The 18539-nt window shown below is 31.1% G+C and overlaps 2 protein-coding genes across 2 annotated transcripts in view; one reads left to right on the top strand and one right to left on the bottom strand.

Annotated features, from left to right (window-relative positions):
- Window positions 1-500: 500 nt before the first annotated feature.
- LOC116766052 (uncharacterized) lies at window positions 501-4043 on the top strand. The gene is made up of 8 exons (XM_032655708.2): window positions 501-692; window positions 1685-1822; window positions 1892-2073; window positions 2277-2481; window positions 2549-2650; window positions 2778-2962; window positions 3041-3277; window positions 3665-4043. The coding sequence occupies exons 1-8, from the start codon at window positions 562-564 to the stop codon at window positions 3973-3975; spliced, it is 1491 nt and encodes a 496-aa protein (XP_032511599.2). The 5' UTR covers window positions 501-561; the 3' UTR covers window positions 3976-4043.
- A 1713-nt stretch (window positions 4044-5756) lies between these two features.
- LOC116765520 (calcium uniporter protein, mitochondrial) overlaps window positions 5757-18539 on the bottom strand; it is an 89010-nt gene continuing 76227 nt past the window's right edge. The window contains exons 5-8 of the mRNA XM_032654991.2: window positions 10768-10929; window positions 7824-8027; window positions 7258-7365; window positions 5757-6761 (exon numbers count right to left, since the gene is read on the bottom strand). Of these exons, the coding sequence (XP_032510882.1) occupies window positions 6612-6761; window positions 7258-7365; window positions 7824-8027; window positions 10768-10929 (624 nt within the window). The 3' untranslated portion in view covers window positions 5757-6611. The remainder of the gene's footprint in view (window positions 6762-7257; window positions 7366-7823; window positions 8028-10767; window positions 10930-18539) is intronic.

Here is an 18539-nt window from a genome sequence, read left to right as displayed (position 1 = left end):
TAATTAATAGTTAATTTGCTCTAACTGAATAAATAACTAATATGAATAAGTTCACAAGATGTGTTCCTGGTGTTGGAGGATGTGGTGGCCCTCAAATCTGGTCATCACAGCGGCCACGAAGCTCTTTACACACATCATGCTATAATATATTTTAGCTATATCTTTAGCTTATTAATACTTACTTAGATAACTGACACTATGGTCAAAATCTATTAAGAAACTCATTTTGCCAAGTAAAACTTTTGTCGCATAATATTACAATGTTATTGTAAACAAAAAACTGAATTAAAGGGCAGGTGTTGTCTAAGATAAACACAAAGGTGTTTGTGGAATGCGCATGATGCAAACAAAGAGTATATATTTCAGGGTATAGCTTCAGTGAGCTCGCCAGTGGTTTCCATACTTTATGAGTACAACAATGACGTCCGCCCGTTTTCACGCGTCGTAACTCTGTTAGATGTTCGATCTTAGCGCCATATATAAGCGGGTATTGTTTTTTATTTCCATACTTAAAATCTTAACGAGTTGTCTTGAAGACGTCTGTGAGGTGATAGTGTCGATATGTTTTGGACATACGGTGCGGTCGTCCTGAGTGTGTGTGTGTCCGTCCGGACTCAAGTTATTCCGGGCAAGTCCAGGACTAACGATGGTGACTTTAATAATGTTAACGCTGATGGATCTTTCGATTTCGGGTGAGATTCTTGGAGTCTTCTTTTATATAATAAGACAAGTAAATCGTAAAGTAGTAAATCTTATTGCATTAAGAATGTGATATCTCAGTTTTGAGGACGTTAATTTTTTTTATTCGTACTTAGTCATAAAGGAAGCAAAAGTTTTAGTAAAGTAACACACACACATATATAGTTAGTGATATTTAATATTTATGACATATGAATAATATGTAATATTTATTTAAAGTGTTTTATACCAGATTTTTCATAAACCATATCAATAATAACCACAATATGCAAAGGTGTACTTGAATTGAATCACTTTGCATTGTTGACGTAACATTTAAAACCAAAATTGTTAATGAGATCATTGGATTTTTTAAATTGTTTGAATAACAAAGAATGAATAAATATTAGCTTTAAAAATGTACAGCGGCTTGTTACGTTGTGATGTTTGTCCATATCTTAATTACAATCTATACCGCTGGGAGCCTTCATAGACGGCTAATTGACGAATTAAGATATTCATTAATTAGATGTGAGTACCATCTATAACAAAATTGTTCAAATTAGGTAAGCTCAAAATTTCAGCCTGCTTAAGAATCTCTTAATATTTTTTTCTAAAATCATAAATATCTAACGAGAATTTTCTATGGCAAGCATACCTCTTCCTTGACAAATATTTAATGCTTAGCAATAATTTTTTCATATCTGTTTATAAGTTTAGCTAAGACATTTTACAAAAAAGTTTCTGAAAAAATAAAAAACTTAAGTGCTTTGGAAAACTTAATTTGTATTGTAGGAAATTTTAGTATCTCATTTATTCAAAATTATTAGATATTGCTTTTATTGACTAAATAATATATATGGATGGGTATATTAGATTTGACTTCAAGGTAATTTTATTTTTTTGCTATCATCGTTATTACTGCCGAATTTAAACTAACCCAAGGCATGTGAAATTAAAGTATTGCTGTTTATTATTTAATACTAACAGCAGTTTTTGTATATAGGTACGCGAACAAAGATCGTGGTGGCAGTTACCACTTGGCGCAAGGTAGTTCGAAAGGACTAGTGGGAGGACGGTTCGGTGCCAGAGAGCCTGGTACTGACGAAGTCAAAGAAACCATTTATACTGCTGGACCTAGAGGGTAACATTCTCTTTAATATTTATATATTCTTTAATTTCCAATAACAGAACTAATAATGAAAAATTTTAGATTTCGCGCTAAGGGCCCTAACGTTCACCGAAAGATAGATCTGGATCAACGGCCGCGAGGTCCCATTGGAAATAAAGACGATCCCTATTTCGATCCTAACGAAGATCCCAGTTACGCGTACAAAATAGAGACGAGGACTTACTCCAAGAATGAGAATGCTGACAGCAGAGGCGATGTCAAAGGTTATTTATTACCAAGAGAGGGATAATTGACTAACCTCTTTTGTGTCTTTAGGATTTTACGCGTCATTGGCGGAGTAAACTGCGCAATTGATACGGATAAACGCAAAAAAACATATATCATTTTGATTTACTCTAGGAGCAAATTTTTAGGCTTTTAATATTATTTTTTTTGACACAATTAATCAGGTTCATATTAATGGTAGGTCATTACTCCTTCGTGGATGATATCGGAGAACGGCACGACGTGTCCTATATAGCTGGGCGCGATACAGGTTTTCATGTATCCTCAGCCAACCCTGACGTGCCCAGTCTTATTGGGTCACCTTTTCACCGAGCGCCTCTGGTTAGAGGGGAGAGCAAATCTCGAGGACGTACTGCGGTACAGAGAGGATTAGATGGTTCATATAGGTACCTACTTGTTATAATTTAATTGCTACTATTTTCATAAATCATATTCTAACATTTTACTTTTTAGATTCATTTCTGCCGGACCTGACCAACGGCGAACGGAAAGTAGTGACTCACACGGTAACGTTAGAGGATCCTACACATTTTTAGATGACAAAGGTGTACAGAGGTAATAAAAACATGCAAATCATTATGCAAAGATATCTGAGATATATTGTCAATAGTAATTAAATTTTATGGTAAATGAATTTACCTATATATCTGTAGATTTTTTGCTTATGATTCATCTTTCGCAGGACAGTACATTATATAGCGGGGCCAGGTATTGGATATCGGATTGTGAAGAACAGCAACGACCCCTTCATTCCTTCCTATTTTCCTACTATACCTAGTCCTTATGATCCAGCATTTAACGCAGGAGGTAGCGCTGGGGCACCGGCTTTCGCTCCCAGCGACGAAGGTAGCGATGATGTCTTCAAAGGTTTGTATAAAAAGACAGTATCATTGAATGGGTTCTGTTTAGTAATTGTACTTATTATTTTATTCCGTCTCATTCCAGGACCCGATGGCACTGCAGCGTCAGGGCACGTTAAGCCACCTCCTTTCCCTCCCTCCGAATCAGAGAGACCTAGTAACACTGGTAGCATATCGACAGTAATTGAAACTCCTGATGATTCAGATAACAGCGGTTACGACACAGGTCCAAGTTTTAATCAGGAACCTGATAATACAGATCTGGGTTACGTCGACGAGGACGCTTCTAGTTTTCAAAATCAAAAGCCAACTCAAGGACCAGGTGATGAATAGCACGGATATTGTCAAATGATTGACATTAGTGATCTTGTTGAATTCCTTTGATATCGCAAAATTTTTGGAACAATTAATGTGTCTTTGGAACACCTATATTCTGATAGATAACATCTATGCTCTTTGTAATTACAATAGAGAAGGGTGTTAACAATTTTATATTGAAAAGTCAATGTGCCATTTAATGATAAGACAAGATCACAATAATCAATCCAAATGCACAGAACGGAGAGCACTTTTTGGGATTACGTTTATATATTGCTTGTTGCAATAAATATTATTCACCATCAAACTGGTTTTTATTACACCAACCTCACGGCACAAGAGCACAGCAAAAGAACGCACCAAAGAATTTAGTAATGATTACAACTTACAGGCAAACCGTGGCGCCCAGAGAACAAACCGTATAGACCGTCGAAGAAACCGTTTAGACCGATAAAACCTTATCAAGAAACGAATAATAATAACGACAATTTCGCTGGTGATAAAAGTAAACCAGAATTTGCTGTAGGATTCAATATACATCACACGAAACCTGGCACAACGATCATTAGGAATATAGGTGAAGAATACTTCGGCATACCTCCTGGTGTGTCCGTCCGCGCTCATGTACAGAGCATCGATCTTTATCCCTTCGGTTCCAAACCAATTTCACCATCAGAAGCTCTGGAAAATGACCAAACATAGCCCACACCGAACGATAGGACCCCTAATTATGTATAATTAAATTAGTAAGGAATAAAGATTTCATAAAATTATTGCGTTTAATTCAACAGATGTCAGTAGTGTCCTAATGTTGTAAGCTTGTGACATACAAACTATATTACCGTAGAGTTTAATTTAAACGGTCAATAGGTGGCGCTTTGAGTTAAAACAAATATTTACTCACCAATAAATCCAACATATTTTTCTTCACATAATATTAGTGTGTGGGTGAAACCTATGGCATTTAAATAAAACTATGAAGATATTTTCTTTACAAATTTAATCGAACACGACTGTAAATTTAACAAAATGCAAAATAGTAACTGTTGCTAGGAGTTTGGTTGATTCTGTTCAGCGACGTCACCTCGCTCCGTAACCTTTACAACAAATATACACGAATGCAAATACAGCCCCCGGTGAAACGACGTCTGACTTTACAGTCTTGCATTTGTCTTACCAGGGAGTTATATTCACATTCATGATACGTAATATTATTAACAAGAAATGCGTAATTCAAGTATAGTTTGGCAATTTTCAATAGTAATAAATATGAGTATGTGTTACAATACTTAACATATAACCTACCTACATGCAAGATTAAATAAAGTCAATACGTTATTTATAGAGTAGAGAAAATGTAGTCTACCCACAAATTATTCACAAAATACATTACCAAACAAAGAACTTTTAACTGCAATGTACCTCATGTCCGAAATAGTCGAAACTCAAGTGACACTGCAGTGTTGCCAGTTCAAATAAAATATTAACTTAATTAAATAACATTCGTAATAAAATATTTTAATTATCTGTATTAAATAATGACATTGAAATATCAGTGCAAATTATTTTTAATAATTTATAGAATATATTCTTCTACTAAAATTTCAAAAAATCTATTTTCTTAAGCTACAGTAAACGATCGGAACAGAAGCTTTGCTCTGTCTTAAAAGCTAAGTATATAAAAAATTTATATATATTAGAAAATAGTCGAAGAAAGTCTAATAGGCAAAGAGCAAATCACAAGATCAAGCCTCGCGACGGTTAAATAACAGTGATCTGTGTATTATAATTTTAATATTAACAATTAATTCTGTGCTTTGAATCGTTGAATCAAGGTATAAACTGTAATCTAACCGTCAATTGAAATTATTAACAAGTGTGCGCTTATATTCTTACTGACAGGAGTTATACAGATATGGAAAAGCTTAGACCGGACTTAAGACTCATACACAAGCATAAGACCATAGCTTAGACTAGACTTGAGACTTATGTACAGGTATTAGACCGTAGTTCAGACCAGACTCGAGAATTTTACACAAAAATTAGACCATAGCCTATTTTGCACTTGATCCTTATATACAAGTATTAGATAGAAGCTTATACTGGACTGGTCTTATATACAAGTCTTAGACTGTAGCTTACACCGTATAGGTCTAAGATAAGCTGTAACAAGATAATATATCTTATACCAAGAAATGGACAGTGCGATTATGACAATATATTGTATATTAGCGAAAATGATAAAATTTTATCCCTAATGACATTTAACGTGACTTATTAACATTTTTTTTTTCTTGAAATGGCTTCACATTAATTTCACAGCCTTCATTATTCGTAACGGCTTTTAAGAATTTTATTCTAGAAAGTTGTAAGCATAAAAAAATATTAAAACATTTTTAAATTTCATAGGAGTAAATATAAGAATAAAAATATAAGAGGAAGTTAGTGAGTTTGTCGTGTTAGTATTAAAAAAAAATGTAAAAAAAAATCTATCAGAGATTTATTTGATGAATAATAAAATAAAAATGAATAACCATTTAAAGTGATCCATTCGCAAAATCGAGACCAAAAAAAAAATACATTTTACATAGAAAAAAATTCACATAGTTAATTGTCACACTTAAAACGAAATACAAACAGGAACAAGATGTTACGGACTAGAAAAAAAAATAATATACCCAAAAGATTTTAATACAAAAAAAAAATTACTTATGACTAAGTAGCTCTTCAATTGGCACTAACAAAGAAATTATGTTAGGTCTTTCTTAAAATATAGGAAACAACTTTTGAGCTTATTTTTAACTAAAAAAAATTATCTAATTAAATCAAATACAATAAATTACTTGTGATATATTTATCTATAGCGCCATCCCTCTCTACCTCATTAAGAGGGAAAAATACAGCGAATATTATAGCCGTAAATAAGAGCCAATCGCATAAATTTCTCTATACAAAGTTAATTAAAACAGATCTAATACAAACCAAAGTATACATATATGATAAAATTCAATAAATAATATGTTAAATTTATGTAAAAAATTTCAACACTGAACCATACTGTGTACTATACAAAACATTTAACAATAATAATGAGGGTAGATTCAAAATAAAATTTTGTTCAACTACCTTACTTTTAATACATTTGTGCTTTGTTTCTATATTTGAGCTATAACAAAGTGTTTATTCATCTATAGTTATTTTTAACATACAAAACACAATGGCAAGATTTTTTTAATAAACGAACATTTGTTTCATAATGTAGTACACAACAGTTCTTATAACATAAATAACAAAATGCAGTCGAACAATTCAATAGACCCGCTAGTAATTAATATGTATTACGTTATTTTCATTTTTTTGGTCGTCTCTTCGAGCATGTCTTTGATCTTGGTGAGCGGGGAGCGCTTCGCTTCGTCCATTCTGTTCACTGGCAGATGTATTTGGAGGGGGTCCCGCAGACGAGCTAGATCCTTTTGTAATTTGTCAACCTGGATACAAAAATAACAGCTGTCATTTTCATAGTGTTAAGATTCATTTAGTAAGCGGAAATATATTAATCACTACGATAATATAATCGATCCTAACTTTAACGTAATGAGGAAATATGCTTATAACTTTATGAGTATTTTTATTTTTTTAATATTTTCCACCTTAATATTGAAGAATAATTTATAAAATAAGAAGAACATTTTCCTATTTATTGAATTAATAAGATCGAATCATAATATTTTTTTATTCATACAGGTCGGGTGTTTATATAGTACTGTGTAGTGTTGCTGGTATCGTAGAGCAAGCTATTTTTTTGGAACTCTATTATAAAAGGAAATACTCCTTAGTATAATCCAATTTTCCATATTCACTTAATACGAAGCATTTAATTCTACAAGTGAAGTTAAGTAAATAAAAAACTTTTAACGCTCCGTGTAGTGAGACGATGCCAACTCAGACTAAGCCTGTTTTTAATTTTATCTATAAATACATCACCTCATCCTTAAGATGGTTGTACTGATTTATGTCGAGACCAATTTTTTTCGCCTTCTTGTGCAAAGTGATCAGATGCTGTCTATCCTTGACATCAGGTAGAATGTATTCCTGAAGATTAAAGAGTTCGTTGAAAAAAAATTTCAAATAAATATTCTTCCAACACCCATACATAGATATCAATGAAAACATTTTATTTCATTATACAAACGGATAGAAATTTAAATAAATATAATTAATGAGAATTAATACAGTACTAAGGTAAGTATTTAAATTAAATACATAGACATTAGAGGATGAAAAATTCATAAAGCTATAACTTTTGGACCGTCGCGTTACCCTCTCAATATTCAAGAAGTTACATTCTTAAATGACTTCAAAAAGGAGGTTTCTCAATTCGACCGTATACATGCTATTTTTTTTTTTTTTGTAATTGAATTTCAATCCAAAAGAATGAGATTTGGAATAAGAACTCGTGTTCAAATTCGTTCAATATTAAGGAGCCCCGTCATGCTGTAATGGAAACGAATAGATCATTATATGAAGTAAGAAAATAATAATAATACTACCTGTTTCGTCAGCACGAAGTAGGCGTACGCCGCCATGGCCGTTCCGTAAGTCACGAAGTACGTGACCGGCTCCATGATGTCCCAGGAGTATTCCCACCAGGTGAGACGAGCCAGAACCCCAAACTGAACCCCCATAAGACCCAAACCCACCCAAGTGAGAGCTGACGTCGAACGAGCCGTCTCATGCTCCAACGTCATGCGTTTCTGTTAAGAAATATCAAGGATTTTCGTACATACAGACATACATACATAATGAGGTCTAAGACTTTCGACGCATACAGTAATTCACTCACACTCAGAAGCCGTATCTTATGGTAGTTAGAAATTAACTAGTGCTTGAATCATAATGAGATCTAAGACTCTTGCGATATTCATCTAAAATAAACTAATATTTCGGATTACTACTCGTTAATTTATTATTTTTAAAAGTACATACTTCTACGGACAAACAAGATGCCCGTGATCGCGGGACTATTCGAAACGTCGGGAGTATGTAGTTTTTAAAAATAAAAAAATAAGGCGTAGTAATCCGAAAATATTAGTTTCATTTAGACATACATGTAGATAAAGATATGTAGGTACATATATGTATTCCAGTGACTATTCTCAAGGTTGGGAGACTATTACATAGTCGACGAAGAATACGGAAATAAAAAGTGAAAATGCGTTACGTATAATTACGTATTACTTTAAGGCAACATTAAAACGTTTTACATAAGTGTATAAGGAAGCAATTCTAGCGTACCACAGATATAATTTACGGATAACCGACGGCTCTCTCAAAATAAATCGATTATGATGCAAATATATGGAGATTAAAAAAAAAGACGACACGTTAGTCCACACGAAACTGTGACGGCCAATTGATCACGTACAGATCTCACATAATAATTAATTTCGAATGATTATACAATGAATATTAACACTCTTGATAGAGTAATAAATATTGTTCAGATTATAGTTTCATGAGCACGCGACTCAGATTAACAAGCCGCAATTACATACATTTAAATATCATTCGAATAATTTCCCTTCATTTTGTTTACGTAGAAACTTTAAACAGATTACTTGTGCAGGGATGTACGGTCTCATCAGGTAAAACTTTCTTATGATATATATTAATAATATGCAATGCGCTTATTACATTTTGTTGGCAATCAATCATCAATGACACTAATTTCATATCAATAACACGTAATAATTAAATCCTTGATTGTTCAACCCTGTTTTATTACCCACAAAACGTATGGATATTTGCCTCGACCACTTAATAATAATGTTCATAGTCATTAATGTTTCTAACGGTATAAATGTCGACGTCATCAACAAAATTTAATCAGCCCTAACGCAACCTTAATCATAATACGGACCTCCCGGACCCTATAAGGTCACCAAGGATAATTTACGTAAATAACATGACCAAGACATTTATTATATAGAAATATTTCCATACATAAATTCAATAAATATATATATATATAGTTAGTTAGAATCATCTTCACGATAACATGTTCGGTCTTTAATAGCATATTAATTAAAAACCAAGTTATTTATAGAAGCATTTTAAAGCAACTATTATATAGTTGGTGACAATTAGGATCACAGTAAAATTTTTTGCCGTACATACGCTTCAATGTAACTCATATTACTTACTATATATTTTTTTTAAATATTGAATATCCTAGGTGTCAAGGGCCGGGATAAGAAATGTAACAATTTTTCATATAGTAATTTAAGAATAACATTAATTAAAGCTTTTGTACCTATGACATTTGGCTACAAAATGAACAAAATTTTATAATTACCTATCATATAAATGTGTTTAACACATAGCACTTGGCAACGAATTCTCATTAAGCCACGACGTGCAAATAGTGAGTCGGCATGAAAATTAGAACAAAGACCAATACCATCCAGATTTTATGAGAGCGTTTTCTCATATTAGATCTTTTTCTACTAATGTTTATTTCACGTATACTAAACCCGAACAAATACCTTTTACTGGCCCATATAACGTTTTGTTAAGACGGTCGGCTAATGTATTATAGTAAATTACATACATATATGTATCACTAGCTGCTAACCGCGACTCCGTCCACGTTGGTTTATGTATTAACTAGGGACCAGCCTACACTTCGCACGGACTCTTTACAAAAAATATAAAACAGGCTATTTAATTTTGAAAATTATAAAATTTTTATTATTGTAACTTACAAATGGTACGCACGATTTAAATGATTTAAAACGTAATTTACAGATACTGATGTAGGCTTGAAAACGAAGTAATTTGTTTTGTTAAGACTCAATACCGTATTTATGTAAATAGCTTTCCAATAAACGCTTTAGGAATGCTAATTTCTAAAAGTTGTAAAATGTATATAGTATGTTGTCTTTAAGGTTAGACATATGCCACCGCGGACTTTTCTGTAGACCTATATAAGATACACAACTTCACCATATATTATTTTGTTATATCTCAAAGACTTTAGGCAGTGTTTTCGTTAAAAGCTCTCAGACGACTCATGTTTTCGCGACATCTTTAACAAATATCGTTAATGTGCACACAAGTTAATAAAAAAACTTAACAAATTACTAAGGCCTTCCTCAAGAATTACGGGGTCGAGTGGTAACTGTTTGATAATCAGTGAAGTAGTTTTTCCGTTTATCGCGAACAGACAGACAGACGCGGCGAGGGACTTTGTTTTATAATATACACTGACAAAGTTTCATATGTGTAAATACACAACACTAAACACGTAATATTCGTTGCAAAATATTTTAATTTTAATTTATTTATTTTAAAGGAAGATATCGCTAATTTTGTTTAGAAGTGAAATGTCTGATAAATAAAAATTATGAAATTTCATTGAATTTTATTAAGTTTTGTTCTTATAGCAACACAAAACATTATGATGTGGTAGATATATCCATTCAAGAATCTTACCTCTTCTAAAGGCTGCAGCTCGGCTGTTAGTTTTTCCAGCTGGCTCCTCAGTTCACGTTCTTTTCTGATCTGGTGCTCACGGACGTTCAGAGCCTCGTACAGCTGGTTAACGAGATTACGAACATCGCTTAGACGAGTTATCTCTTCGGTGCTTAGACGTTCCTGAAATATCATTTAATATTGTCTTAATTAAATAGTAAATAAATACAGACAGGTAGTTGGAAGAGATCTGTGGAAAGACATGGAAATATTTGGGTGTTTACTTCAGAACACTTACATGTATTTATTATTAGTTTTCTGAAAAAAAAAAATAGAGCATGAGTATGTTTAACAAAACTGAGAAATTTGTATAGGTCTCGGATAATGCAGGATAAAAAATATATTAATTTATAAAAATATTACAAAGAACACTTGATAAGAAGAGAGAAAATTAATTATGATAAGTAAAAAAAAATATATAGAAGTAAGCGTTGGCGAGTCGCCAGGTTTGTTATTGAAGTCATGCAGAAATTATTATAACTTTTGAACTGGCTAACTATGTGTTTCTCACAGAAATATTATTTTAGGCCAAAAAAGTTGAAGAATATTTCTGTGAATTATATGCCGGCAACAGATATATATATTTTAAATGAAACTAGTATTTTTCGGATGATGAACACACATCTCGTCTGCCCGTGATCACGGTTGCTACAAAGTAACCGAAACGTCGGGAGTATGTAGTTTTTTACAAAAATAAATCACGCGTAGTTCATCCGAAAAATATTAGTTTCATTTAAATGAATACTCGCGAAAATATTAGATCTCATTATATGTATTTTGTATGAGAGATGTGTATTATAAGTATTCCATATTCTTGTAAGCAGTCTAAACGTAATTATGACATTTTCTCGGTACCAATTATATTTAGCCTTACTACGTGTTGGTCATCAGACAATGATTATGCTTACTGTTATCTACGAACCGGGTACTTTTCGTATACAGTTTGAGGATACTATCTTGTGCTAAGGTTACGGCAGTATTAAATGATAAAACTCATTCGTCGCTTTATATCTCATAACGTGACAATCACCCATCCGACACACAATAAATTATGAATTGAAATACGTTCAAAATAATAAAAATAATGTTATTCAAAATATATCTGCTAATTAACTAAGTTCTAAGTTTTCTTCGCATTTCTCGACTTTTATTTGAAAGTACAATTGTTCAGAAACATTGGGTAAGCTTACCGCGAAATCTGTTTAAACATAAAGGGAGTTAAATTTTCAGTAGCTTACGGAAACAGAAGCGGAAAACAGCTTGGGTTCGGTAACTTTGTTTTTTTTTAAACAAATTTGAAGTTGTTTTATAGCATTGAGCTAAAGTAATTATTGTTGTACTGCATTGACCTATTTCAAAGAATCTAGGGTCGAGTTAAACTAAATCAATTGAGTGTTCACTCCGGGATCCTTTTTGTTATGTCCTGTTTTATGTTTACTTCTGACAGAGCTTAAAACCTTTACTTTCTTTGAATTAAATTTCTTTGAAAAATAATTATATTTGATTATTTATAATGATAATGCGAGAGAAAATATTCTCTGACTTACTGAAATTATCCTTATACGAATATGCGGAAAGTAAGACCATGTTTTGAGAGGAACAGGAAAAAAGCCTAGGGGGGACTGCAGCATCTTTACTTTTTGATCACCGAAATTGGGAAAACCTTTGCAAAATATTTCCCATAAGACACGAAACGTAAATTAACAGAGTATAATAAATTTTTTTTAAAGTATGTTTACAACATAACATTGGTGACAAATGTTTTAAGAGAATTTGTCAATTACAATATATTGTAAGGACAAGGTTATTTTTTATTCTTTATTTGAGCAAGTACATTATTTCCTGATTCATATAACTATAAATGTAATATGTAAAACATAAAAAAAATCAATTGTTTTGAAGGTTTGCTTGTCTGGTAGATGTTTATTAAAAAAAATAACAAGGGAAAATTATATTTTTATTTTTTTAATAATCAACTCATCACATTGAAGGAAAGGTTTTGATATGAATACAGGTTAATTTGGACGGACTTCAAGTTTTCACATCATATAAGCAAAAATATGTAGATTGTATAAAAATATTTAAGGCACATGTATTTTTAATATCAGTATAAACAATGTATTTCAGAACAGATCTTTATACATACAATAAAATCTCATTCGTGGAAGGAATTTTTTTTTTAAACAAATTCCTTTAAATCTCATTCTTGTTGATTATGCCTTGCATCATTTCTTATATTAATATAAAGAGCAATTTGTTTGTCAGTTTGAGGTCATTACTTTAAATTTGGGAAGCTTCACTTGTATACATTAATTGTATATTTTAGAAAGGCATTTATAACTTAACCATTTGTTATTATTTAAACATTATCACGGAACCGATATATACAAAATAACAAAAATTATACGTGTTTACCCGCGAATACAGAACTAATATTTGAATAGACATATTGTGTGTACTCAGCAGTCGCTACTTGTAAATTTCGCTGCAAAATCACTGGTTGAACGGCAGAAAATAAAATGTGCTGGAATTTGGGAAATTAGAGATAAAGACGGCGAATAAAAATACCCTTAACATCCAAAGTAAAAGATGTATATCTCATACAGGACTGAAATTCTTTACGGCGCTTTCCCTTTGTCCTCGTTTTTCTTTTTTCATAATTGCATTGACCTATTTCACATAATTTGTTGCTGAAGCCAGTTGTGTAAAAAAATATTTTTTTCAATTTTAATATAACAAATATAAAAACTACGATTGTCTTAATGTACACCGGTTTTTTTTATTTATTTACGGTAATTGAACAAAGGATTTATTTTCAAGGACCCTAACCCTTTCAAAGAAAAGTTATAAATTTCGTAGTCATTATTTTAATTGTTAGCCTTACGAAATGAGATTACAATTCTTACTTTTAATATCTACTGAAATTTTATGTGATCCACTATTATAATAATAATAAAAGTTTAAATTATTAATTAATATTAATAAAATTAAGTGTAATTTGAAAGCAAGTATCAGAGTTCAAAATTTAAATTTGACTGGCACGCGTTAGGCGCTTAATCGAGTAATCATAGGCAAAAATGCCTTTTATCATTAGGGAATAGAGTTGATATTCCTACACTGCTGCACTGATATAAACATACATCGACATCAAACTTATATCACGCCAGTTTAAAAGTTATTTTAAACTTTTAATTAGTTACATGTAATCCAAAAGATTGTGTGTTTGCCAATTGAAATACCATCATATATCTCAATATATTTTCAAATAAAGCAATATACGAAATTAATTTCAGAATATTAATTAATATATATTAATATTTCAGAATATTGAAGAGTTCTATGTAATAAATCAGAAATGTAATCTGAAAATTCCTGTACCATTAGTTCATACTAATGAGGTTGTCAACTCGTCTCGTTATCTAAGTACTCGAGCGCTTCTGTACTTAACGCACTAATTGGATTGATCTCGATAGATTGAGTTGTTAATTCGAGTATTACTAACTAAAACAGCCGGCATTGCTTTTGTCGGTTTTGCAAAAATTATGCGTCACTAATTCGTTACACATATACAAGCATAAATTACTGATATTTTCCGACTATAACTGTTAGTAATAATAATAATATAAATATATATAATATAAATAATAATAATATAATATTAGTATAAATACTTATTGTACAGATTATAAATCTGAGTAGACAGCAATAAAAATACACTCAAAAAAATATATAACGTCATTGCAGATATTGTATAAAAATAACATATTCGGAATCTCATAATGATTCAGCAGTTTTTCAATTTTAGAATTATATTCATAATATAATTCTACTCAGACTGTTGAAGCATTTGATGTGAATATGATTATTTAATAACAGTATAGTTAGTCTTTTGAATTGAATTCTGCACAGAAAATTAACTTTTATTTCGTTGTTTATTTCAAGAACTATCAAAAGTGTTTACACTTCTATTCGAGCAATTGCTCTAATTACATAAGATGTCTGATATAAAAATGCTCCGGTTTAAACTAATCAAAATTAATTCCAACAAGCGAAGATATTCAAGTAGAATTTTTACCTTATTTGCTTGTCGGAGTAGAAAGAACGGTAATCCGCATTCCTACGGTGTAAGAATTTGCGCTGATTTTAACAAGAAAGTCTCTTTTTTTTTGTTGTGATTCGGACAAATTTAGTCATGATGTACGGAGAGAATTTTCTACGATATTTCATTTTCAATGTACGGCCGAGGTAGACATGCTCATTGATGCTGCGAAACTATTTAGATGAACATGTCCGGACCGGAGCCTAAAAGCAATTACAGTTTCTGTCCTACTTATTGTCAACGAGAGGATAAGATCGCCTGAACTTGGTTGTAATGTCTAATACCATATTCCATTAATTGGCAACCTTTAACCGATATGATGTTGTCATACGAGTTCAAAATTTTAATTGACCAAAAAAATCCGAATAAGCTGATCTACACTGATAAAAGTTTCCATCAACTTCCGCTTCTTTATCTAATTCATCGACTTTTTCTGTTGCTACTATAAAAATGTGCTTGAAACATGGAACTCAGCTTGAAAATTGAATATGCTTTTAATTGTATCATAATTAATAGCAACTACTTGAAAATGAGGACCGTTACAAGCGGATAAGTGTTGAAGAGTGTGCTCTGAGTCTATAGGAATAACAAAATCCTTATAATTGATACTCAACATAAAATATAGCGTCAGAAACAATAATTAATTTGACATGCATGATTGCAGTTTTAATATCTATTTTTAAAATTTTGCTCGTCGAAGAATGCTATTCTGGAATTATCTTATTTAAATAAAAATTATTTGGAAATTTTTGTTTTGTTGTCGAAGTAGAAATTTACATATTGTTCTTAATGTTTCAGTGTGGTATTTTGGTGTAATAGTTTTTTCAAAATACGATTTAATATTTTTTGTTAAATTATAATTGCATATTCACAGGTACACATTAAACATAGTTTCTAAATTAGTAAATCTCCTAGAATTTTGTGTCAAATGTTCATTGCTTAAAATTAACAGCAGTTTCTTTATTTCTCCAATAAAGATTCTAGCAGAAGTAGTTCAACTCTAGTAAACCATTTATTTTATTATTTAATGACCTATATAATAGTCCAAAATTTACTTACAAGGAAGGTCCTGATGGAAGTCAGTTGTTCACTACGGAATTCAGACTCTAACAAGGAGATCCTGCTCTATTTATAAAACCTCCCATAATGTGTAGGAAGTGATATTGAAATACATTTTTTTCAATTGAGTTTGAGCATTTTTTTCGCAAAAAACATGGGAAATATCTTAATAATTTGCTTCAGATCAAATTTGTATAAAGATGTCTTAAATGACACTGATGTACCTATGTTCCATAACAATGTTTATAAAGATTGAAAACATTTTTGAATTTGGAAAAAAAAAATCTTTTTAGTTTTACTAAATGTTTGGTCCAAGTTAGGAAGACCTTAATATTTGTAATAAATTGTTGCTTCTAATGAGCTTTAAGTTTCAATTCAATACTGTCGTCTTATGACGTGTTTTGAAAACCTACAATACTTTTATCTGCTGATATTTCTATATCCCTATTTAAAAGAAATATGATACTTTCTAGACAGTTATAGAGTACTCTTGACAGATATATATGTTATTTTGCATAAAGCTATTTGCCACGTAACAAAATTAAATGTTTGTATAAACATCATTTGGGTTGAAACTGTACCGAACCACAGTTTAAACTTCTTCAAAGTTGCATGCACATTGTTAATTTTAATCTGCAAAAATATTTCAGAATTTTTTTTTCCATATATTTGTTAATTTTAAACTAGGTGAAATTTCCTACAGTTTAGGTCACGATATGTTTAATGTATACCTTGAAAGAGAACGTTTGATTTTATGACGTCACTAAATTATATCAAATGTCACAAGTGACGACATCCGTTCCGTAATAATTAAAACATACTATAATCGTTAAAATTATTTTTATGACTGATTATAATTAATTATAATACTGAACCATTGTAATTTTGTAATGGCAACATTTAAGTATCAACCTGTATTTGAAAACTATAAATACTGGCTTCAGCAGTTTTGTAGGACATAACTGGCAGTAACGCTGAACATTAAAAATCAAGTCTGAAACTGTATCTCGAACACAAAGCATTGAGATATACTAAAAAGGAGATATCAATATTTTAAAAACATCGATTTTTTTTCTCAGGCTTAAAATATTCTTATTCCATAAATAATAATGTATTACGAATAAATATAATGTTAAGGAAATACCAACAGTTTCTTTTAACCTTTTTACATTTTATTATTAAAAATAACAATAATCATGTATAAAAAAATGTTCAAGAGAATCCACATTAGTCTTTACTTCGCTTGCAATTGATACCCTCAAGACTAGAGAGATCTTCCCTAGTTGCAATCCATTACATTAACAGCTTGGAGGTAAAGTTTCACATTTTGAAACTAACAAACTTAACAGTTGCGACATCTTAACTAGGGTGAGTCTACAGAACTATGAGAGTAAGTTTACAGTAATCTTTTACTGAGATTGTTTCTCACTGTGATAAACGATACTGCTCAGAATTGTATTCTTTTCATAGTTTTATTTGACTTTAATTATGACCATAATCGCAAATTTTAAAAATAAAGGATGTCACATAATAAATTTAGTCAAATATTTAAAAAAAATTAAGATGATGAGTTAAAAAGCTGTCCTCAGCTTCAAAGGAAGGTACAAAAGAGAATATAACAAAGGCTTTTAATAGTGTATAAAATTGTACGATAATTTTTTTTGTGTAACTCTTTCTATCTTACTCATCAATTTCAAGTCTAGACTGTAGTCTCACGACTTGCGACTTGGCACAATGGTATTCCATTATATCTCCCAATGAACTTGCCGAGATAATTGAAACATTAATGAAGTACAATCTACAGGAAAACTAATAAGTTCAGTTTAGGTAGGAGGGAGTTCTGTCTTATTAGTTTGTTACAATGTTAAGCCAATTAAAGCAACTTTACTGAAGTTCCAAAATATTTTGAATCACAATTTTGTAGTCGTAATAAAAGAAAGAATAGTCCTAAAAATAACAGAGTTTACAATGTCACGTCTAGGACGATGAAAACGATGTGTTCAAAATAATAAGAATTAATGACTTTAGTCTTGACCAAAAAAACTGCAAATAACTCCGCCGCAACTTACGTTATTTCTTTATAAAGTAAGTCTCAGGCAGATTTATTCTGCAAAACTCTCTCAAGAGACGACTTCGAATTGGGTTATACAATTCCCTCACTTAATACTTTTACATGAGATATATTTTTTTCGAGCGACATTTTTTTTTCATTTATTCTATTAATATGAAATAAACAATTTCTTTGCCGACATTTTGCCGGGTTATTATGTTTGTATTGAAAAATAACAACAAACAGTGTCACAGAAAAACTAAATTAAGACAAATATATATTAAAATAGAAGAACTTGGGAACTTTAATTGTTTTTTATATGAACAAATTATTTATTAAATATAAACAATCAAATTTATAACAATTTCTGTCTATAATATAAGGTATTTGTTAAAATAATATATTCTCTACAATCAATTCACTTCAATTTCATATATACTACAAACACTTAATATTAATTCACTACAAAGAGGCCTCGGGCCTCAGTATGAAATGTACTGTCATTCGATTTTAGTTAACCCGAAT

This window comes from Danaus plexippus, chromosome 11, assembly GCF_018135715.1.
Source record: "Danaus plexippus chromosome 11, MEX_DaPlex, whole genome shotgun sequence".
Taxonomy (NCBI): domain Eukaryota; kingdom Metazoa; phylum Arthropoda; class Insecta; order Lepidoptera; family Nymphalidae; genus Danaus; species Danaus plexippus.
The sequence above is the reverse complement of the archived record's forward strand: the minus strand, read 5'-3'. Positions and strand labels throughout refer to the sequence as shown.